Raw genomic sequence first — 24,694 nt, forward strand, 5'->3', positions numbered from 1 at the left:
TTAAAATATACTCAAATTGAACTATCATGTGGGATGATGATGGTGTGAGGATCAAATGATGTGAAATATTTCACACATTGTCTGACATGTGTCAGTAAAAACTATATAAATGTCTACTATTATTATTAATTATTATTGTCATCATTATTATTTTTGTTATTTTATGTAATTATTCCATACTGGATTACTCTATACTAAGTTTTAGGTGTGGTTACTATAGAATGCAAAAGTGAAAAGATGAATGATTTTCTATGTAAAATAATTTGCATTTGACAGAATTGATGTCATCTGATTGGTAATAAGTTTTGTTTCATTTTTAAGGACATGATATTCTGTATGTTATGATTGTGTTTCTAAAATTTTTTAACTTGTAAAATTTGGGAAACCAATGTATCTGAAATGGTAAATCTGGAATTAGAAAAGTAACTACTCTTTAATCTGCATGTTATTAGATTGTGAATTGAGTTGTCAAAGAAATGTGGTAAAATGTTTGAAAACTGGCAAATATTTAAAGGGGTGTATTTGCTTTAAAGCAGATAATAAAAATCATTATAGTGTTTTATTGGGAGAAAAATTGCACAAACCCCTTAAATTCTCCTTATTTGTCAGGTTCTTTAGGACCTTCTATTTGGGCAAGTCACAAGAACTCATTAGCCTTGCTGTCTACAGTTTCTAAAATTCTTAAATACTGAGTTTTGAGACACTGGAACCTCTCCTAGACAAAGTAGAAAATTTACAAGTTTTCCTATTGTTAAGAGTGGGTTTTATCTGAGATTATATGCTTATGATTTATGAAAATTACAAAAATGTTTCTTAACAATTAGTATATTGAAGTTGCATCTTTGAATCAATTTAATAACAATAGACTTCAAAGATTTTATTTTGTCTTAGGAGTTAATAGACCATATGGATATCTATTAGTCTGGACTAATTTTCTGAGAGTTTTAAATTAATACATTAACTATTCACTCTATGTGTGAAATTCAAGGATGTGACTATTCTTAATTTATAAATGAAGAATAAATGAAATGCCCTAATATTTGCTCATTATTAAGTGTTAGGGGAAATATGAAAAACTAATAATATTCTAGCTCTAAGCTGTGATTAGTGAAATGTTGCTATTTGAGTAATATCTGGTAGGACCATTATTTAATATTATTCTAAATTTTGATTTCAGAGGTTTTCTGAATTGTCATTAAGTCAATAATCCACCATTCAGGGTGAATGCTATATACTGCCCAAAGAGAGAACTACTACTGGTGGATATCTGGATCTAGGAAAGTTGAGGGGATGAATTTTTGATTCAGTTTCCCCATTATGCTATTTCATTTCTGAACAGGAAATTCTCCCACTTGTTTAATTCTGAGTCCGACCTTTGATAACTTATGAATAATACAGAACTGTGCAGTATATCAGTTAACTATGACTCCTGCCTGAAATTATACCGAGCCAATGGAGTATTTTTGTCTTCACTATGGCTTGTATCAGATCAAGCTGTGCCATTGAGGGAACAGTCTTGATATTGTCCTAGTCATGTCCATCCTTATTTCCTTGCATTGCAAAATTTCTCTAATCAAGTCAGGTGAACAATGGAAATTTGTTATTACAATACTAAGTCTATTAATAAATTAATTCTGAAACATCTGAATTACTATAATAGGACACAAGTATGAAAGCCTTACTATTGCTGATCTTTATTTGTAGACAGCTCCTTAACCTATGTAACTATATAAATAAGTTCTTAGGCTTGGCACCCACCCATCCCCCTTGCTTTCATCTTCTCTCCCTTACCTTTAATCTCTTTTCCCTGTGATATGACAATGAAGGAGAAGCTTAGAAATATGCATCTGCAAAGCATACTATTTTCATTTTTTAATTTGTTTTTTCTTGTGGTTTTTCCCTTTTGTTCTGATTCTTCTTTCACAGCATGACTAATATGAAAATATGTGTAACATGATAGAGCATGTACAACCTATATCAGATTACTTGCTATTTTAGGGTGGGGGAGGGAAGGATAGGAGGGAGAAAACTTAACAAAAATGAATGTAGAAAAGTATATTTACATATAATTGGAAAATGAAGTATTTCAAAAAAGAAATCTATATCTACCTTGTTGTAAATTTTAATTGTAAATTGTCTCTGAGATAATTCTAACTCATCCTCTTTTGGAGATGCATACTGATCAGGATTGTCTTGCTTTTATTATGAAAAGTTGTCTTTCGGGGCTGTTCCCAGTTTGAATTCCATGTTTTTCCCTCATAGCCATTCCACTAATAAGTTTCAGCCTTGGTGTTGTTTTTAATGAACTCCTTTTAATTTTCTCTAAGTTTTACCTCTTTAGCTGGGGAAAAGACCTGAACAAAGATTTTTTTTTTTTTGGTTTTTGCAAGGCAATGGGGTTAAGTGACTTGCCCAAGGCACATAGCTAGGTAATTATTAAGTGTCTGAGGCCACATTTGAATTCAAATCCTCCTGACTCCAGGGCCAGTGCTCTATCCACTGTGTCACCTAGCTGCTTTTAACAGAGGAATGATAAATGAAGCCTTGTACCTTGGGCAACACTATTACAAGTCCTATGCCCTCTTCAAAAAGAGTTGAGTGTTATTAAAATGTTTTAATCTCCAAACTCCCTAGAAGCCTAGGTAGGTGTTAGAGATAGCATTTGAGCCCACATCCTTTGAATCGAAATCTTAGTCCTCTATAGTGCATTGCATCTTCTAATTAATTCTGCCCCCAAAGACTCTGAGATTAGGAGTCTCTTGTTTGATGAACTCATTTAGCAACATGAGGGCTACTTAAAGTGGAAAATATGCAAAGCATTACTATCAGAATTGGCTAACTCCCATTTTGTCAACACTTTAAGATCTAATTTGATTTGAAAGTATAAAAGAATCAACGGAAATACAAAACTGATTGTTCTTCAAGGACTCCTGTCTATGTAAAAGTAAATGGTGACCTCACTAACACCCTAAAGAATAGAGATTATCTTTGCATCCTCAACAAAGGAGAAAAATCACACCACAGGGCTGTAGACTTTGTAAAATTTATTTTTTAAAAACAATAATTTATGCCTTTTGCAAAACAAAAGGTTTGGTCAGTATAAATGGTCTTTAGATAACTTATTAAAAGATAATATAATATATAATATATAATATAATAAATCAACATTAGAGTTACACCAAAGGTGATTCCATGACAGGTCAGACTATTCCTGGTTCTTTCACCAGAATGGCACAATAACTCCTCAAAAGGTCCTTTCTGGCATAAAAGTTTATCCCCCCCCTTTAAGAAAATCCAATATACAAAAATATAGACACAAAACAGATAAATTATAGAGTTATTATTTCCATTACAAAAGGACTCTTCAAGTGATAAAAATTATTCCTGTGAGGGTTCCTTTAAAAAGTTAACTCCCCCAATACATTGAAAGTGCAATTGCCAAAAATTTGTTCCAAACCCAATTTTTTTCAGTAACATCTATTGCATAGAGTCAGTAAGATGGTAACTGAATTCGGCTCCACAACTAATTTGTATATCCGCAGCATGAGAAAGTAGAAGGGACACAGGGTCCCTTAACCTTCTGTTTCCATCCTTTCTTTTCCATTAGATTGGAAGCCCCTTGAAGGCAGGAATTTTCTTTTGCCTCTTTTTGCATCCCCAAAGCTTTGCAAAGTGTCTGGTACTTAATAAATGTTTATTTACTAACTCTTGATCGACTGACTGATTTCTTTGCTCTTCATTTTCTCACTTTTTGTATGATACTTCCTTGGGAAGCCAGAGATTATATTAACTAGGTTAGATCTTTACTAATGTGTTACACCGAGAAAAAAGAGAAGAGAATCTAATGATGGGGAGATACTAAAACTAGGGGAGTGAATCATGTTACTACAACTTTAGGAGAATATATGGAGGCAGAATGTGTTCATTTGGGACTAGGAAACAATAGGAGTTCTAAAGAGTTGGGGGGGGGAAGTGGGGTGCTTTTTTGGCCTCTCTCCCAGGAGTAGGTATTCCAACTCACTGGGTAACATAAGGACACTGTCACTCTAGCCCCAGAAGGTGCACACTGTATGGGAGAAGGAAGATGGGCTTATTTGTCACATTCTTCCTGGGTTCCTTCAGCACCCTGGTAGTGCTTCTCACAGAACTCCTGGATCCGGCTGCAGGCCTCCATCATCATCACTTCAGGGACTGTGATAACCACTCGGAAAAAATTGGGGTATTCAAAGCACTGGCAAAAAAATATATACATTTTAGCTTTGGAAAACTTGAACTTTGGACAAGATGATGCCTAAGATCATACATCCCCTAAGTTACAAAAGGCATTGACTTAATTTTAGATACTTTGGGTAAGGAAACCATTCAGGGAATGGCCCAAGTGGAAAGTGTGGATCTTAAATCTAGAGGAAGGAACATGGCTTCCTTTCTCTCTCTTAAAGCAAAGAATCTTTACTCAGTCAACAAGTTGGTTTTTTTTTTAGTTTTTTTTTGCAAGGCAATGGGGTTAAGAGTCAACAAGTTTTTATGAAGCTTTTACTATGTTCAAAGAGCCATGCTAAACATTGGGTATAAATCAAGAAAAAAAGAAACTCACATCATGATTAATAGATTAAAGTCAAACCCAATCTTTAGGTCTATGGGGGTTGAAGAGGGTGGGAATGATCCTTTGAGATTCAGAGATGAATTTTTAAGTCAAACCAAATGACAAAGAAGTCAGGGAAGTCCTGGGACCATCAAGACCTTTAAGTAACATGAGTCTATTCTGACAAAGCTACTCACCTTTCCTGGAAGACAAACGACTGACTGCTCTGCAATTAACCTCTCGCTGAATTCAACATCATTTTCAAATTCTGGAAAATGTTCCATTTCGATTCCAACCTATGTCCATAGCAGGAAGGAGGAGATAGAAGTGAAAGATCTTTCCCAGGTATAAGAAAGAGTAAGGAGTGCTAGCACAGTTCCCCAAAAATGTCCAATTTATCTATCTTCTAATAATAACTCATATTTATATAGCATTTTTTAGGGGTTTTTTTTTTGCAAGGCAAATGGGGTTAAGTGGCTTGCCCAAGGCCACACAGCTAGGTAATTATTAAGTGTCTGAGACCAGATTTGAACCCAGGTACTCCTGACTCCAGGGCCGGTGCCTTATCCACTACGCCACCTAGCTGCCCCTTTATATAGCATTTTAAGGTTCACAAAGGGCTTTAGGAAGATAGTCTTTGTCCATTTATATGGGACTTTCTCCTTATTGGTGGAGATGAATGCTCAACCCTGTGTTAGGGGTAAGGTGAGAGTTGATGAGGAGAGCTTCAGTTCTCAGTCAGTCCATGCTTTGGGGACTTTTCAAATAGGAGTTCCCCTTTGGGACTCTTCAAATGGGAGTACTCCCTTTAATATTGTCGTCCCCCCCCCAGAGCAGGGCATTCATCTCCACCAAGCCCATACCAATGGGTTTGGGGATGGGGTTACACAATTATGGTTTTATTTTATTGTCACAACAACACTGGTGCCATTATTATCATTCTCATTTTATGAATGAAGAAACTGTGGTAAGCAGAGGTCAAGACATGTAAAAGGGTTGGATATTAGATGAGGAATTTTAACAGAAATCCTGAAGCTATAGCAAGGGACCTATAAGCCTGATGCATTCTTTTAGTGATGGAAGGGTTATTAGTTTTAGAAAGATTAAAAGGATTTAGAGATCAAAAGTAATCTTGGAACTTGATGTAGAATTCAGTTCTAGTGACTACTGGAGTTATAATCACTTCATTGATAAAATAATCATTAAGTCTTGAATAAATCAAATTTACTTTGGGATACACAGAAAAGAAAAGGGTCCTGCTCTATAGGGACAGTCCAAGCCATTGATTAGTCCTCTCCCTACTAAGACAGAGTTGAAGCCATTTAGAGAGGGAGAGTTTTTAATCTACATGGCTCCCCACTGACCTAGAATATATAATAGATTGATCCAGTGGTTGGTGGAGATATACTTACCATGAGGTACATGGCCCCAGAAGGCTGGACAGGCCGGAGTCCAGGAACAGCAGCCAAGGCCCCATAACAAAGGTCAGCATTTGACTATAAGAACCAAGACAGAGGCCAAAGATCACCATTTGGGGAAAGGGGATATCAAGCTATTGCAGTGAGCACCATTTTGAAAGACTAGACCCCACATTTGTTTGCCTATGAAAGAATCAACAGGGCGAGGATTGTTTCCATTCTGCCTTTGGTGGAATGAAAAGGGTTACCAAGAGTCCAGAAAATTATTCACATTGACCAAGATGGATGAAGGAAAAGTAAGAGAACCCACCCCAGACTGCAACCCTGACCCTCCCAGGATAAATTATATTGTCTCCTGGCAGGACCATAGATAAGATGAGGTTATTCCCAGGGTTCCATGTAAGCTTTTCCTCATGGATATCTTCCTTTCCCCAAAAATGGAAAATTTCTGAGCCATCTTACCTTCAGAAAGCTTAGAGTATTATGGTAGAATTCTTGAGGAGTTCTTCTCATGATGTTTTTCAGCGCTCCCTGAACAATAGTACAGGGTCCCAGGATCCTCTGGGTCAGCTTCACCAGCCCATCTCGGATCTGAAACATTCCAGGAATCACAGTCAGTACCTCCAAAATTATCTTTATGTAGGTAGCTCATGCCTTTCTTTGTTCCATTTTAAGTACTTAGGACACAGATCCATTTCTGGCTCTTCGGAATTTACCACCTTGCCTCTGCTCAGGGACCTTTCCTTCCTTCTTCTTCCCCTTTCATCTTTCTTTAATGTGTTGTCTTCCCCCATTAGAATGTAAGCTCCATGAGGGCAGGGATTATTTTTTTCTGTTTGTACTTGAATTTCCAGCATTTAGCACAGTGACTAAACAATAGTGAACACTTAATAGATGCTTCTTCACTTGACTTCACTGGATCCCAAAGTGAGAGAGAAATAAGAGCTCTTGACAAAATTGGGTTTTGGGTAAGAAATAGCTGCTTTTCTGGAGTCAGTATCTTCCTCAGAGTTCCTGAACCTCTAAGGGCATAGGATCATAGATTAAGAGCTAATTGGTCACTTTTATAGAGGAGACTGAGGCTCAGAGAGATTAACTGACATCATTCACCTCATAAGTGGTAAGGCAGGGATCCCAATCAGGAAACAACTCTAAATCTACTATGGTTTCCACTATGTTTTCTTGTTATTAATGCTAAAAAAACCCCACTCATTCTAAAACCCCCAAATCTATCTCACCATAGTTGTATGTGTAAGACAAAGGATGCATGAATATATATTTCTGGGCTGGAAGAAGGACCATAATCTCCACTGAACAAGAGATTCTGCTGCCCTTACCTCATTACCAAAGATGTCTCTTCTGTCATGGATCAGAATCCAGCCCAGTCTCCAGCCTGGTACCAACCATCTTTTAGCTAGCCCCCCACAGGATAAGATAGGAACGTTGGTGCTGAGGTTGGCCAAGGGTTCATATTTACAGTCTGAAAATACCTGACAAAGAAGAAGATCCATGATATTTCTTGTCTACCCTTTTGGGGATCTCTATCTTCTTCTATAGCCAGGATAGATCCTCAAATTTATGTTAGCCTCTTGACCCTTCCACCTATATACAAAAGCTAAGGAATAATTGGAATCTTATGGAGACTGGGAACTGATATTGATTCCAGGTGGGTTTCCATTCTGGCTGCTTCAAAAGGGATAGACCAAAGATGGTTATTCTGGATATATATGGAAGGAGGTTTGGAAAAAAAGAATATAATCCTAGCTCAATAACATAGGACAGGTTCCATATTGAATCTGTGTAAGAGAAATGAATACTAATAAAGTCTACTGTAAATGTAGAAGACTGAGGAAATTTGTTGAAAGGCATACCAAGATTAGAGAGTATGTCATACAAAAAAATTATTCAGGGGTGACTTTTGTTTGCCTTCTAAAAAAAGTATAATCTAGAGGTGATGATTCCTTAGGGTAGAAACCCAAAATGATTCTTTTGCCCAGAGCTCACCATGTCTCCATAGATCTCATCAGCCAAGATGGGAACACACTGTCTTGCAGCCACTAAAGAAAAGAAAAACATGCTCAGATCTCTCTCTCTGCCCTGGGGTCCTTCAGGATTCAAATATTCAACCAGTTTTGTCCTGAAAAGCAATTTGCTATATGGCCTTGTCACTTTTTTCAAACCATTGCATATGTGTGTGTATGTAGTTTTCTCTAATGAAATTATAAACTTATTGACATGCTGAAATAAATCCTCTAATCCTTTTTTATTTTTTTTTAATTTCACCCACAGCATCTAGCACAGGCATACACTCTATAAACTATTTTTAATCATTAATTAAAACAATCTATTTCAGAAAAGAAGAGAGGAATAAAATTCCCTCATCTTGTTCCTTCCTTCTGTGAATATGTATTTATATGTTATGTATGTTTATTTGGATTATCCTGCTAGGTCCATCACATTTCCCTCTACCAACTCCCCAGCTCCAGTTGCTTCCATCCCAATCCCAGATGATAATTTTGTTTCTTGCTTTTGAGCCCAGGCAGGGACTCCTCCAGATCTCCAATCGACCTGAATCCAGACCAAAGAAGTCATCTTACCAGACAGAATCTTCTGGAGATGCCTTTTGCTGAACACTGAACCACAGGGGTTTGATGGGTTGTTGACAATAAGACAAGCTGTCTTGTCATCAATCAATGATTCCAAATGCTTCAAGTCAATTTCCCAAGACTTTTCTGGCTGGAGAGGAAGGAAAGATTACAATAAATTCTAAGAACTCCATACAAGAAGTACCATTTTTCATTTTGTCTCTATTGCTAGCATAACATCTTGCTTATGGCAGATTCTTGATAAATACTTTTTGGAATGAATTTAATTACAACTTTTGCATAATAATTATTTAATATAATATTTAACTTAAATGATAAAATATATTTATAGCTTTGGCTATCTACATCAGAACCTTTTGCCTAGAAAATATATGAACAAACATAACTGAATCAGTATGTCTGGAGATTATTTGTGAAGGTACAGAGATAGTAGAGTGAAGTTAGAAGGCTCAAGTCTGAATTCTGTGACCTACATGAAGGAACTGAACATCATCTCTAAGGTCCCTTTCCTCTATAAAATCCCATGAAATCCTAGAAATTTAGAGAGAGATGGAATCACTTTATTGATTAAAGCACCAGATCCTGAAAAGGAGTATGAAGCAATGCGACTATAAAGATAGGCAAAAATAGGTCCCTGCCCTCAAGGAATTCACATTCTAATAGAGAAAAAAACCTACACATGATTATGAACCTACAAAATGTATACAGTGTGAATGGGAGGAAACCCCAGAGGGAGAGTGCTGAAGGAAATAATCAGAATGATGAAAAGGTTAAAAGAGGAAGAGGATATTAGGGACAAAAATGAGAGGGAAAGAAGAAAAACCCCAAGCAACCTAAAAAGAGGCAGAAGAAAATTCTAAAGGTCTTGAAAAAACTAAACTAACAGAGTGGAGAAAAGTTGATTTTAGCTACTATTCAATAATAGATCCCTAAATTCTCTCACATCACCTAAAACATAGGCCCCATGTAAATGTGCTTAGTAATCAAGGATCAAACACTTAGTAAGTGTATGAGCTCTAAGTACCTTATATCTAAAACACTAATACATGTCATAGGCAATTATATATATATAAGAAGGCAGAATGGACTGGCTCTGGGACAGGGTGGCTATCACCAATTCTATCTCTAAAATTAAGGAAACCTTCCTAAAGTGACTTCCTTCCAAGGTTTACTTGGATTACTCACCAACAAGTTGTAAAGTTTGACCTCAATCCCCATGGATTCGGCCAGAGTCTTATACAGAGAGAAGCCAGGTCTGGGTATCAGAATGTTCTGTCCTGGGTTGGCCAACACAGCTATAGCAAGTTCAATAGCCTGGCTACAGCCACTTGTCAGAATGACATCCTGTGTAGAATACAAGGGTTTAATTTAGATGGTGACTCTCAGAAAACAGAAATCTGAGAATAGCTTGAGGAATTCAAGTTAACAGAAAGGAGAGAGTTGGGAATAAGGAGAAAGAAATTATTCCTGAAATCTAGGTAGTGACAGGTTAACTCAAATCTGTAATGGTGTTTTAGCTTTTGAAAAGTATTTTCTTCACAGTAACCTTCAAAGTGGATATTATAGGTGTTATTATTCTCAGCCTCAGAGAGATTAAGTAGATTAGCCTCAATCATCTCAGAGCTAGAATTCAAAATAGCTCTTTGGCTCTAAGTCTTTCCATTTTACCACATTGCCTTTCATTAAAGAAACATTGATTATCTTGGGCTAAAACCAGAACATTAATAGGTTTTATGCAATTATGCATTTATGTATCTATATATGTGATATATATATATATATATCATGTAAAAATGTATATATACACATATACATATGTGTATTTAATTTTATTAGAAAGTTGGCCATACCTCAGCAGGCCACTATGTAAAACTGTAACTCTGTTGTTGGAGTTGGGAAAAATTCTCAGCTGATAGTATCCTTGAACTTTCTCCCTGGCTTATTTGCTCCTGGCTAGAGATATGAAATAGAAGGTGGGGGAAAGCATTCTCTCTTAGGAAATACCAACCAAAAACATCAGATGGTTGGCAGGTGGAGCAGTTACCCTAAACTTGGCATGGTCTTCCATTCAATATGCAGTTGCAGTCAAGAGATCTTAACCATTTAATTGCATTAAAATTCAGTTTTCCCTACCTTCAACAATTGGTGAGAATATAGACAATTATAAATACTAATAATAACTCTAAGCCAAGATGTCAAAGGAACTTCTGCCATCAATATAGCCATTTGCTTTCTAGAACTTATAGTCTTTGGCCTACCCATCTAATTTGCAATCTATAATTATAATCTCTGTCACTGAGACTCTGATGACTTGTCTATAATTAACCAACTAGTTTTGGAAGCAGGATCTCATCCCAAGTCTAGCATTATGATGGTTAGACAATATTTTGCCATTTTAGTGGACATATTTAAAGGACATTCTCAAGCACTGGATGACCTTCATCCATTACAACAGTGAAAATGGGATAATGGGAAGAACACTAGATTTAGAGACAAAAAATCAGAATTGAAGTCCCAACTCTATCCTTGAACAACACCATGATCCTGGGCAAATTACTCAACCTCTCTTAGCCTTACTTTGCTCATCTGTAAAATGAGATAAGGAGTCTTTTACACTATCTATCTTCCTTACAGAATAGTGAAGAATATTATTTGTAAATCTTTAAGTCCTATAGAAGTGCAAATTGCTATGATCATTAATCTGATTATAAAGAAACCGGGCAGCTCTGTGTTAATTACTAGGTCCATACCAATTTATCATTAGAATCCATCTCTATTGGAATTTTCCTGGCAAAAATACTGGAATGGTTTGCCATTTCTTTTTCCAGTTCATTTGACAGATGAAGAAACTGAGGCAAACAGGGTTAAGGAAATTGTCACACAGTGTCTGAAGCCAGATTTGAACTCAGTAAGATGAGTCTTCTTGACTCCAAGACCCAGAGCTCTATCCATTATGCCACCTTGCTGCCTATGGCAGGAGATTCCTTAAGGAGAATAAAATATATCCTTTACTGCTGGGGCCAAAACTAATAGCATTTGTTAAGCATTTTTGTAAATTTTGATCCCTTAACCCTTATATCTGATGATTGAACTCCTCCTGCTCCATACTATATATTTTTCTATTTCATAGTAGATGTCCAGCTAGTACCAAAAGAAAAAATAAATTTAACATAGCATTATCAACATGATCACCCTTATCATAACTTGAAGCCAGGGAGACTTGAACTCAAATTTAAACTGTATAATGCTGAACTAATCAGCCTCAGTGTACTCATCTATAAATTGGAAATAATAATAGCACCTATTTTCCAGGATTGTTAACAGTGAGATAACTTAGTCAATTTTATTTTATTATTATTATTTTTTTAGGTTTTTGCAAGACAAATGGGGATGAGTGGCTTGGTAATTATTAAGTGTCTGAGGCCGGATTTGAACTCTGGGACTCCTGACTCCAGGGCCTGTGCTCTATCTTACTGTGCCACCTGGTTGCCCCAACTTAGTCAATTTTAAAGGATTAACTATCAAAATCCCTAGAGATGCTGAAGGACCAGGACAATTAGTCCTCTCTTGATTTCTGAAGCCATTTATTTGACTTTTGTTATCTGGAGCTATAGGTTTGCCCTTAGTGGAAAAAGTTCAGAATTTGCTCCCAACTTCAGTTCTTCGAAAGTCTATGAGATGGCCTTTGTTACCTTAGCCTCCAGAGGGGCTTCTGGACAATGGTAATAGGAAGCAATTTCCTCTCGACTAGACAGATAGCCTGGAAATGGAAAGAGAGATCAATGAGTAGGGGGATTTCCTTCCTGAACTTGCCAGCAACCTTATATTAGAAAACGGATGATTTACTTCCTGCCTCAGATAAATTCCTTGTTATGAACTCTGAGCAAATAATTTAATATATTAATTATATTACATTAATTATATTAACTATTATATTAATATGTTATATTATCTTAAGTTATGTTATGTTATATCATATCATATCAATCATATCATATCATATCATACCTTAATATATTTATTCATAAAGTGGGGATAATAATAGATAATAATAGAGCACATTTTATATAATTTTGTGACTAAAGAGACCTGCTTAGATTCTAAACTATGTAACCTGGAGATGAGATTTACCAATAAATATTTTTAAAAATTGATTTCTTCTAGGTTTCATTGTCTTCTTCCTAGTACCATACCTTTCTCCCAAGGACTAGAACTTCAACTAATATGATAGCCATTGGAATTTGGCCTAGGTGCCAGATTTTACCAGATGCTCTGGAATCTTCCATTATTAATGCTATTTATTAACTTCCCCTTCATTCTAGATGTCTTCTTCAGCACAGTGAAACCTGGTTTTTCTCCTGAATACATAGCATCTTTCTCCACATTCTTCAATGATGTATACTCTCCCATACCCTTTGCCAACCATAGCCAAGGAGAGAAGTTGGCATATTGCCTGGTTCCCCAGTTTCACTCTCAGACCTTCCTCAAGCTATCATCACTCAGCAATCACCTCTCTTATTTCAGGTTGACTCCATCCTAGCCAAGTCCTCGTTGCCCTCATTGGTAGTTCTCCCTGCTACTCAATAAAATTGTCTTTACAGACTCCTCCTGAACTTTCAACTCCTTGGGTTTTTTTTAGTTTTTCAGGCTCTCCACCTTCCAAGACTTCTATCTCCAGTCAGCTCCAACCATTCACAGGAGTAGTCAAGGAGTATTAAGTCTCCTTTTCCCTGTTCAAATGAATTTGTCCCAGGAATAAGATCACTGGTTATAATTCCAACTAGGGCTACAATTAAATAAGAATCTTAAGACAGGAAGAAGTATAGGGATAGCACAATAGGAATTATTATTGTTCATAGGGTAGGCAAGTTCTATTCCCCAAGCCTAGGTGGAAGCAGGGAAGAGGAGAATGGAGGAGGAAATGATCACAGGAGTAGGTCCAACCAGAGAAAGAAATCTGAGAATTATTAACAGTATGTCAATAAACTTGTCTGAGAAATGTAACACAGTGGTTTGGGCTATCCTACATAAGGCATGAAGGAAGTAACAGGTGTTTCTCAAAGATGGGTTTAATATATCACTTTACCTTTATGATTACAGTGAAATTCCCTTATGCAGGAGTTCTTAACTTGGGGTTCACAACTTGGTTTTTAAAAATTTTTATAAGAACTATTCATAAGATTGTAATGCTATGGTTTTTCTTATTTTTTTTTTTGCAAGGCAATGGGGTTAAGTGGCTTGTCCAAGGTCACACAGCTAGGTCATTATTAAGTGTCTGAGGCTGGATTTGAACTCAGGTACTCCTGAGCTCTATCCACTGCTCCACCTGGCCACCCCTAATGATATGTTTTACATTATGTATTTAGAAACATGATTCTGAGGAAGTTCTCTTAGACTTCACCCGTTGACCAGAGGTGTCCATGCCTCAAACAAGATTAAGTACTCCTTATATCTATTTCTTTTTAGCCTCTGAATAACAAGACAGAAACAGAGACCAGAATAAAGTCTAGAAAGATTACAAAAATGGAAAAAAATTGGGAAACTAACATAAATGATATTACCAAAGTGGTCAAAACTCACCAATCGATGGAGCATAACCATTATATTTTCCTGAATCTAAGGCATCCTTCAGTGCCTGAGTAACTTCAGAATCTGTAGGAAGGTTTCCAAATACAGTTGGATCCCCTTTTTAGAGGAAGGAGAAAAAGAACCATGATAAGATTAATAACATTCCATAATCAGTGAGCAAGACAGAAACACTATTCCTTCTAGGTTCCTCCGCCCACTAAGAGATCTGAACTTTCACCTCCATTTTTATTCACCCCCCCCAATAATCAATGAAATAAACTGACCATGGAAAACTGTTTCCCTTTCCTTGTGATGGTCTAGACTCACCTATTGACAAAGAGATCATGGTCTTATTAGGATTTGGCTCCACTTTCATGCTATCCACGATGGCTCTGATGGGATTATAAGTTTTCTTAGACATATCAGAGGCTCTCACTGCCCATCTAGCCTTCCTGCCTTTCATTTTTCCTAAAACTGTATTTCTTCCATTCATGTTTAAGTGGACATCCAGGACTGAGGAAAGATCACGGTTGCCATTCATCTGGATCACATAGGAGTCCATTGCTAAAGGTACCTTTGGAGAGAGAAAAAAGAAAACTCATGAATATTAAAATGTCCCTTTACTTTGAATTTGTATACTAATATGAAGTCATTTTCCTGATAACATCCAGTCTTTCTTTTGAGTTCATTACTTTGTCCTCAACCTGCTTTTGTTTCTCACTGAAGACAGCTTCCACATGAATGACAAAGTTGTAAGACATCTTAAATGGAAAGGAGAGCCAAGGTGTTTTAAAAAAACTACTTTGAAAGGCATATTCCCAATGGAGGAAATATCAGCAATGAGAGCTTATTATCAACAAATCAGCCTAAGTTAGGGTAAGAACCTATTCCACAATATTAAAGGGAAGGCACTCCTTCAAACATTCACCCATAGTGTTAGGAAAATCCCCCCCCAAAAAAAATTTCTGCTTCCACTTGACTTTTAATGAGTTAGAATTGAGACAAATAATTACAGAACTTCAGGGTTCCAGTATTTGTTCCATCTCTTGAATGCACTGTCAAACCAAAGGAGATTCTCCCTAAAGCTTGATAGACTGGCTCCTGTCAAGAATGTGCTTATAAGAATATGCTGTTAGACATTGAGTTATTAAGAATTAAATATTTCCTGCTGTGGAAAAAGAAACAATATAAAAGTGTCTGAAATAACAACCTCTTAAAACTAGAATTTTACCTTTTAAGAAATAGAATCGAAGAACTAAATTGATGGAATGAATCTAGAGGCTTGCTTCTTTCTCTCTTCTCAAGCTGCAATGATAAACTCAGAAGCAAATCCTGATTACTAAAATACTCCCTACAAATGGGTGTTGGCCTTGAAAATCTTTCACAATTGGTCGAGGGTAAGGTCTCTATGATACTCCTCCTCCAGTTTTCTGTCAGGGATTTGTTCTCACTTCAAACAACTTGAATCTTTTGAATTAACTCTTTATTGGAGATGGAGAGGCTGGGATGGGAACAGGGGATTGTTAAGAGTTGATAGATTTCTCATTGGGTCCTTAATGAGCAACTGAGAGAAGGGGGTAAATCCCTTCCTCTCCTCTGCCTAAATATCCTTAAGAGACAGGGTATCTTTTTATTTTTTTATTATAATAGTATTATTTCCAATTATATTTGGAGATAGTTTTCAACATTCTTTTTTTGTAAAAATTTTCTCCCTCCCTCTTTTTTGTTTCCCACTCCCTGGATAGAAAGCAATTTGATTATAGGCTATACATGAACAATCATATTAAACATATTTTCATATTAGTCATGTTGTGAAAGAAGAATCAGAACAAAAAGGGAAAAACCATGAGAAAGGAAAAAAAAACAAATTTAAAAAAGTAAAACTAGTATGCTTTGATCTGTATACAGACCCCATAGTTCTTTCTCTGCATGTGAATGAGATTTTCCATTACAATTTTTTTAGAATTGTCTATGATTACTGTATTGCTGAGAAGAGCTAAGTCTATCAGAGCTGATCATCACACATTGTTGCTTTTACTGTGCGCAAACTTCTCTTGGTTCTACTTTCTTCACTCAGCATTAGTTTATGTAAATCTGTTCAGATTTTTCTGAAACCTGTCTGCTCTTCATTTCTTACAGAACAGCAGTATTCCATTTCAACTTTCAGTCATCCTCTCAATATCCAATTCTTGGCCAGCACAAAAAAAGAATTCTATGGATATTTTTGTACTTGTAGGTCCTTTTCCCTTTTTTTCATATGATCTCTTTGGGATAAAGATCTAGTGGTAATATTGTTAAATCAAAGGATATGAACAGTTTTACTGTCCTTTGGGTTTAGTTCCAAATTGAAGAGATAGGTATCTTAAATAGAAAAAGGCTTTTCTTTTCTTCTCAATCCAATATTCAAATTACTCTCTAGGGGTGGCTAAGTGGCACAGTGGATAGAGCCACCGGCCCTGGAGTCAGGAGTACCTGAGTTCAAATCTGAGCTCAGACTCTTAATAATTACCTAGCTGTGTGACCTTGGGCAAGCCACTTAACCCACTGCCTTGCAAAAAAACCTAAACAAAAACAAAACAAATTACTCTCTAGTGTGATTGCTATGTTGGTTGTTCAACTGAAATATCTGGTATGACTTAGAAAAATCTTCTAAAGGTCATTCATCAGAGAATTAAAGTTTCTTCAAAGTACTTAAAAATAACCAATTATTTAAGTTAAAAGGAAATCTTGGAGGGTATTTACCTATTGAGCTGCCATTTACTGTTACCTAAGACACAAAATACTGAGGAATAGTTGAAAGACTCATTAATTTCCTATCCCTAGCTCAGTTTATAGATTGGGTTCCATTCTTTTTTGGTGCCTCCCTTCCCTCAAATCAAAATGCTTTGAAATATACTTTGCTTAAAAGAATAAAAGAGTGAATTAGTCAAATTCTGTAAAGTACTTAGATCAAGGTGGTTCTTCACCTAAGATGTGTGACTTTGGTCATTTAAATTTTTGATAATCGTATTTAAATATAATTAGTCTCCTTTTAATTCCTATGTATTTAGTTTTTTTCATTTAAAAACATGATTCTAAGAAGGGATCTCCATAGAATTTATCAATTTGGCCAAAAAGGTAGGACACACACACACACACACACACACACACACACACACACACACACACATAAAGGTTAAGAATCCTTGGCTTGGAGAGAGAATAAGTAAAAGGTCTTCCACCCCGTGAAGCTCTAATTTATAATAATTACTTAGGTGGGAACATGATAATTGTCTTGAAGACTATGAAAGACCATTACATGGAATCTTGTCCTATTTGGTCCCTGGAGGCAGAACTAGAAACCCTGGGCTAAGAGGCACATTTTAGGTTTCATGAAAAGAAAAGCTTCCTAACAATTCTAGTGACTCCAGGGAGGTGGATGGTCTGTCTCATGAATTAGTAGGTTCCTTCCCTGGGATTCTGGTTCATTCAAATAGCAACTAAGAATAAAGTATAAGTGTTCCAACTTTTCTTGGAGCATTCCAAACATTAGTCAACCATGCCACCTTAAAGTAGGCAAATTCATAAGACCAAAACAATTGACTGAAAAGGGAAAATAAAAGGAATTGATCCTTAGATAGACAAGAGTTGAAATATTCCTGGGAATCTAATATTGTTTGTTGTTTGGTGTTACTGATATCAATGTCAATCAATCAATCAATCAACATGCATTTATTAAGTGCCTACTATATGCAAAGCACTAGGCTAACCCCGAGTCAGTATATAGACACAGGCCTTATTGGCATATGTAGCCTACTCTTTGGAAAGGGTTAGTGACAGCAGAAACACTGTAATTACCTACAGAGGATGTTTGGCCTTGACTGGGAAGGTTAGAATGGGACCATTCTGAATAGAACAATTGCAAAGTAATAGAATAATTACAGCCAGGTCATTGACCCCCAGTTTTCTCTAGTACAACCTAAAGGCCCCACTTAGGTTTACAGAGATCAAAGGGCAAACACCCTCAGCACAAGGTTTTGGCAAAATGTCCTGCAAATAGTGGGGTTGACGCAGGACTGGCAGTGGTGTGGGTGAGGGCAGTGGCCACTGAATCAGACAGGTCATCATACCCGATACTCCCTAATTTCTGTTCCAGCTAAGAATAAGAAAGAAAAACAGGTAAAACAAACAGACTTGTGCTAGCACTCCCTTTTCCCATCTGCTGCTAACAAAGAGCTGTTAGGAAAAGGGAATTTTATTGGCATGTTAACTGTTCTGTTCATACTTGATGGCTGACACTAAGTTGACTTAGAGTCAACCATCTAGAAGTCCTCATGAAAGTGAACATCTACCATAGATATCAACCCATCTCACCTGTTTCTAGGCCAAACACAGACCCAAATTCTTCCCTTCTATTTACACTGGCTATACTTTACAGTCTTACTTGTTTACATATTGTCTGTCTCATTACACTGAATTTCTTGAGGGTAAAGTAGTGTTTTTACCCCAGAGCTTGGCACATAATGATTCCCAAATGCTTGGTGACTGAATGGCTGATTAAATCTTCCTTCCTGTTTTACCTATGAAATGGGTCAGAAATTTCAGAATCTCAGAAAATGGATGCTGACTGAATCAAATCAAGAACCAAAAAATGGACATCTTATAACAAATTAAGAGCCACAAAAGCAAAGAGTCATAAAGACTGAAGAAATTTCAGATTCCTTATGAAAATGTATCCATGCTAGCCTGTGTGGTATAGCCTCAAAGAGTTACAACCTGTGAGAGTTTGGGCAATGTCATTTAAACTCTATTTGCTTCAGTTTCCTCAACTGTCAGATGGGGATGATAATAATAGTCTAAATCTCTTAGGATTTCTGTGAAGATCAAATGAGATAATATTTGAAAGGCCTTAGTACAATAGATAACACATATTGGTACACATAAATCCTAGCCATTACTATTAATGTCTGTGATCTTAAAGTAATAATGATAATAATTTAATAATGCTTTCAAGTTTGCAAAGCACTTTATAAATGCTAACTCATTTGATTCTCACAACATCCCTGGGAGATAGTGTTCTCTTAATTTTACAGATGAGGAAACTAAGGCAGACAAAGGTGAAGTGACTTGGCCACGTAACACTCTATCCACTGCACTATTTAACTGGGTCATACAAAATATACATAAATAGTATATTGTGAATAGACTTCGGCACACATTGCTCATATACTTCCTCTTTCTAGACACATTTTACAGAAAAAGCAATTTGCTATAATAGTGAAAGTGCTAGAAGCAGGAAGACTTTGGTTCAAATCCTGCCTTAAGACACTAACTGTGCGGCCCTATGTCTTTATCCATAAAATGAGAGGTCTGGTCTTGACCTGAGCTCTAACTGGTAATTCCAAATCAATCCTCTTCTGAATTTAGGAATAGATATCTAGCTCAGCTAAGAGAGAGACCGTATACTATATCTATGAGATTTACATATACATATATACACACTATATGAGACCTCTTACTATATATAAACTCTGTATAGAGACCATATTCTATATACTAGATACATAAGAGATTGTATACTATATATACCATATATATAGATCTTATATGATAAACTATATACCTGAGACTTTGTATCATTCTATACCATATGTAGATATAATGCTATTTACTATATATAAGAAGTCTTATACTATATATCTTATATAGATTTTATACTACATGTATTCTAGAGATCTTATACCATATATTATATGCATGAGGTCCTATACTATATAAACTTTATATAGATCTTATACTATCTATCTATATTCTATATAGAGACCTTATATTATTGACCAATAAATAAGAGGTATTATATAATATTTAACATATGTAGACCTTATATTATATACACAAGACTTTATATTATATACCATATATAGACCTTATAACTGTACACTGTATAGGAGAGATCTTATGCTATTTATGCCATATATAGAGACCTTATATTTATATGTGTTATACACACACACATATATTTATTTATTGGCAATTGATGCTAAGTGAAATGACAAATATCTCACTCTTGAATGGAGCTAGCTAAAGTTTCATGTAGAAGTCATTGGAATTCAGAAGTTAAATCAGTGTTTCTCCAAGAGGGATCCAGCAAACATGGCAGACCCTTACAATTTACATTAAGGTTCCCCGGGACCTCCTCTCTAAGTCCTTAAGCAGATTTCATTTTATCTTTTGGACACTTGGCTCTGAAGCTCAAACAAAAAATAATCAGCTAAAAGTTAGAATGAAGCTGGATCATTGTATCCCTTTTGTAGGGACCCAGTTTAAGCCAGGAAAAAAACTGAGACCTAATGGAAAAATCCCTGGATTTGGAGTCAGAGGTCTCAGGTTCAAATTTGCCTCTGACATTTATTGGGAGATTTAATTTCTTTTAATTTGTTCATTTCCCAAGCAAAATGGAGATAGGAACTATAGATTTCAAGGGTCATGAAAGCAGCTGAAGCTGACAACTTTGTGTAGCTCTGCCTCACTTAAATTCAAGAAATCACCTTGTGATATCATCAATCCTCTTTGAAAGGAAGGACAAAAAAGAAGTTTCCCATTATATAGCTTAAAATACTCTACCTATCTCACTCACAAGGTTATTGTGAGAAATGAAATGTATTCACTCTAAAGTTCTACAAAGTGTTTTATTGTTCTTTTTATTTGTGATGTTTTAATTGTCATATTATTTTCATGTATTATTATTCCAAGTATGATAAAAGAAATTCAGTCTGAGGCAGATTGCACAGGTTAAACATATATATATATATATATATATATATATATATATATATATATATATATATATATATATAATTTCAGTACAGATCATTGAATAAGTATTGTGTTAAGTTTACACCACACAAGTGGCACTTGGTTACTTCTGTATTAGTTATTCTTTCCCTTTTCTCTTCAACCAATACTTATTGGATGCCTCTGTGCATCAATTGATCTCTCCTCTTCAGACCATACTCCACCTGACTGCCAAAATGATTTTCTCAAATGATAGGCTTGACCCTTTCACTTTCCTGTGCAATAAACTCCATTAGCTCCCAATGCCTTCTAGAACTAAGTATGAGTTCTTCTATTTAGAATTCAAGGCCCTTTTCAAGCTAACTCTAATTTACCCTTCCCATCTTGTTATACAAAATGATTCTTCTTCCTATATTTTTTAGTCCAACCAAACTGGCTTTCTTTGCTCCTCACCCACGATAGGCCAGTTCTCATCTCTGTCCTATCTCCCATGCATCTAAACTCTCCTTCTTAGAAGTTCTTGTTTCCATCAAAGTTCAGCTTTTCTTTCTCCACAAAGTCTTTCCTTCCTTCCCCTACTGTTCCCCTCTCTCTCCATTAACTTATAATGATTTTGTATATACTTTGTAAATGTTTGTATATGTGCCTATTGTCTGCCTGGATAAAATCGAAGTTCCTTGAAGGTTTTATCCCTAGCTCCTAGTGCAGTGTCTAAATAGATATTTAATAAATGGCTGTTAATTGACAGATGGATATATCTGTCTCATCTCCCCAACATGAATTTTAATGTTATTTTTTTAATTTGTCTTTCATAATATCTAATAAAATACTGCAATACTTTACATACAGTAGGTGCTCAATAAATGTGTTAATTGATATTGTCATTATGGATATAATTTTCACACTATTTCAAGAAGCTGAATCACAGGAAATCAGGACTATTGTCTATTTTGAAAAAAGGGGAATTAGGAGATTAGGAGGAGAAGATTGTTACTTTTCTAAATCTGTGGTTAATCAAGTTGCCCTAGGCAGACGTTCTAAAGAGGACAGAGACATTTGCCAGGCCCTGTTCTTTTCTGATCCCTGTTCTTTGCCAGTCCTCAAAATTGTCCTTGGACTCTTTGCTGAGTGGTTGCTTAGCACTTAATCCAGTGTTTAGAACACACTGTTTAAATTTGATTTGACACCTGATGTGGCTTGCTTGTCTTCTCAGTAGGAAATCTACACTTTTCAGTTCAATGCCGACCTTAAATTCCTAAGAAACAAGTTTATTTTTGACACTAAAGGGCTTTTCCTGGTAATGGAGGAAAGTAGAAAGAGCTACTCATGTATAAACATGAATCAGATATAGAACAAGGCTTATTCCTTTTTTTATTTTTAATTCCATTTATTCGTTCATTCATTCATTCATTTATTTGTCCAGCTACATAAGTAGTTTTCAACTATCATTTTTTTATAAGGTTTTAAGTTTTACATTTTTCTTCCTCCCTCCCTTCCCTCTTCCCTCGCCTCTCCAGAAAGAAATCTGATACAGGCTCTACATTTGTAATCATGCTAAACATAGATCTATATTAATCATATTGTAAAAGAAGAATCAAGTCCAAACAGAAGAAAAGAACATTTAGAGAGAAAATCAACATAATACATAAGACAACTTTTAAAAATTGAAGATAGTAAGCTTTGGTCTGGATTTAAACTCCCTAGTTCTTTCTCTGGATACGGATAGTATTTTCCCTCAAAATATTTTAGAATTGTCTTTGATTATTGTACTGCTAAGATGAATAAGTCCATCATAGCTAATCATCACACAATGTTGCTGTTAGGGTGTATAATGTTCTTCTGGTTCTGACCACTTCACTCTGCATCAATTCATGCAAGTCTTTCCAAGCTTTTCTGAAATCCTGTCCCTTATCATTTCTGATAGAACAACAGTGTTCCATCACATTCATATGCCAAAATTGAGCAAGGCTTATTCTTGTTGAAAAAAGATGAAGGTTTTTCACTAAAAAATCATGAAAGGATTAGAAGAACTCCAATAATTCATCATTACTAGTTCAATTAACTGAGTGTGATAGTCAAGCTGCTTTGAAACACTTGCAGTTTCCTTAAGAGCTGAAGACAGTTGAACCAAAAGCAAATGAAGTTTCTTTTCAATGGTCTGTCTCTATTTCTGTCTGTCTCTGTCTCTGTCTCTCTCTATCTCTCTATCTCTGTCTCTCTATATTGCTCTCTCTCCCTCCCTTTCTTTTTCTCAAGATCTCTCTTTCTCTATGTCTACATCTCCCTCCCTTTCTTTTCTTAATCTTGTCTCTCTGTGTTTCTGTCTGGCTCTTTCTGTGTCTCTGTCTCTGTCTCTGTTTCTGCCTCTCTGTGTCTCTGTCTGTCTGTCTCTGTGTTTGTTTTTGTCTGTCTCTGTCTCTCTGTCTCTCTGTCAGTCTCTGTCTCTCTCTCTGTCTCTCTCTGTCTCTCTCTCTCTCTCCATGTCTGTCTCTCTCTCTCTCTCTCTCTCCATGTCTGTCTCTCTCTCTCTCTCCCTCTCTCTCTCTCTCTCTCTCTCTCTCTCTCTCTCTCTCTCTCTCTCTCTCTCTCTCTCTCTCTCTCTCTCAGCAATAGGCAATTCTTTCTCTTCCCAACAGTGTGTTGTTGTTGTTGCTGCTCCTGCTACCCTTCCATCCAAATGCCTGGAAAAGGGAAGATATCGAAACTTTGGAGATCTCAAAAGACCCTATAGTAAAGGAAAGAACACATAAGTGGGAGATAATTTCATTCCAGCTACAGTCTTGTACACACCCTACTTAATCTTTAAGAATATTCAGAGAGTTATTCTTACACTTTAAACTTTATGTTAAAGTTGAGCTCTGCTAACCATTGTATACCCTAATAGCAACATGGGGGTAATGATCAACCTTAATGGACTTGCTCTTTCCATCAGTGCAACAATCAGGCACAATTTTGGGGATATCTGCAATGGAGAATACCATCTGTATCCAGAGAAAGAATTGCAGAGTTTAAGCAAAGACCAAAGACTATTATCTTTATTTTAAAAAAACACTACTAATGGGGCGGCTAGGTGGTGTAATGGATAAAGCACCGGCCTTGGAGTCAGGAGTACCTGGGTTCAAATCCGGTCTCAGACACTTAATAATTACCTAGCTGTGTGGTCTTGGGCAAGCCACTTAACCCCATTTGCCTTGCAAAAACCTAAAAAAAAAAACACTACTATCTTATGATGTAATTTTTCTTTTATACTTAATTTTTTTCCTTAAGGATATGATTTCTCTCTCATCACATTCAATTTAGATCAATGTATGCCATGGAAACAATGTAAAGACCAATAGACTGCCTTTGGTGGGGGTGGGGGAAGGGAAGCGAGATTAGGGGAAAATTGTAAAATTCAAAATAAATGAATAAATTTTTAAAAATAAAAGAATCAGATTTACCACAATAAGTGGTGTTGTTGGGAGTATTATTAATAATTCACATTTTAAGTAGTGCTATAACCTTCATAAGGTGGGGGGTTTTTTTTTTTCAAGTGGCTTGCCCAAGGCCACACAGCTATGTAATTATTAAGTGTCTGAGACTGGATTTGAACCCAGATACTCCTGACTCCAGGGCCGGTGCTTTATCCATTGCACCACCTAGCTGCCCATAAAGTGGTTTTCTTACAAAAAAAAATTCAGCTCTGCTTTGTCTCATGCATTAGGTTTTTTGGTATTGCTCTTTTCAGAGAAAATTGTGGGGGTCTG

General features: G+C 36.2%; 1 protein-coding gene across 1 annotated transcript; it reads right to left on the minus strand.

Moving 5' to 3' along the window:
• Nucleotides 1-3,029: 3,029 nt before the first annotated feature.
• On the minus strand, nucleotides 3,030-15,512 carry TAT (tyrosine aminotransferase). Its single transcript, XM_074199844.1, has 12 exons — nucleotides 15,406-15,512; nucleotides 14,502-14,748; nucleotides 14,187-14,291; nucleotides 12,299-12,366; nucleotides 9,792-9,950; nucleotides 8,598-8,736; nucleotides 8,005-8,057; nucleotides 7,338-7,490; nucleotides 6,463-6,591; nucleotides 5,995-6,078; nucleotides 4,780-4,878; nucleotides 3,030-4,231 (listed from the first exon to the last, which is right to left on the minus strand). The coding sequence occupies exons 2-12, from the start codon at nucleotides 14,734-14,736 to the stop codon at nucleotides 4,091-4,093; spliced, it is 1,365 nt and encodes a 454-aa protein (XP_074055945.1). The 5' UTR covers nucleotides 14,737-14,748; nucleotides 15,406-15,512; the 3' UTR covers nucleotides 3,030-4,090.
• Nucleotides 15,513-24,694: the final 9,182 nt, after the last annotated feature.

This window comes from Macrotis lagotis, chromosome 1 (assembly GCF_037893015.1).
Source record: "Macrotis lagotis isolate mMagLag1 chromosome 1, bilby.v1.9.chrom.fasta, whole genome shotgun sequence".
Lineage (NCBI taxonomy): Eukaryota > Metazoa > Chordata > Mammalia > Peramelemorphia > Peramelidae > Macrotis > Macrotis lagotis.

Coding starts and splice junctions, on each gene's coding strand:
- TAT (XM_074199844.1), bottom strand. CDS start 14,736: ATGGACTCCTATGTGATCCAGATGAATGGCAACCGTGATCTTTCCTCA. Junction 8,737..9,791: donor TCAAACTTTACAACTTGTTG/GTGAGTAATCCA, acceptor CTTCCTCTCCAG/CCAGAAAAGTCTTGGGAAAT. Junction 4,232..4,779: donor TCGTTTGTCTTCCAGGAAAG/GTGAGTAGCTTT, acceptor TTTTTTTGCCAG/TGCTTTGAATACCCCAATTT.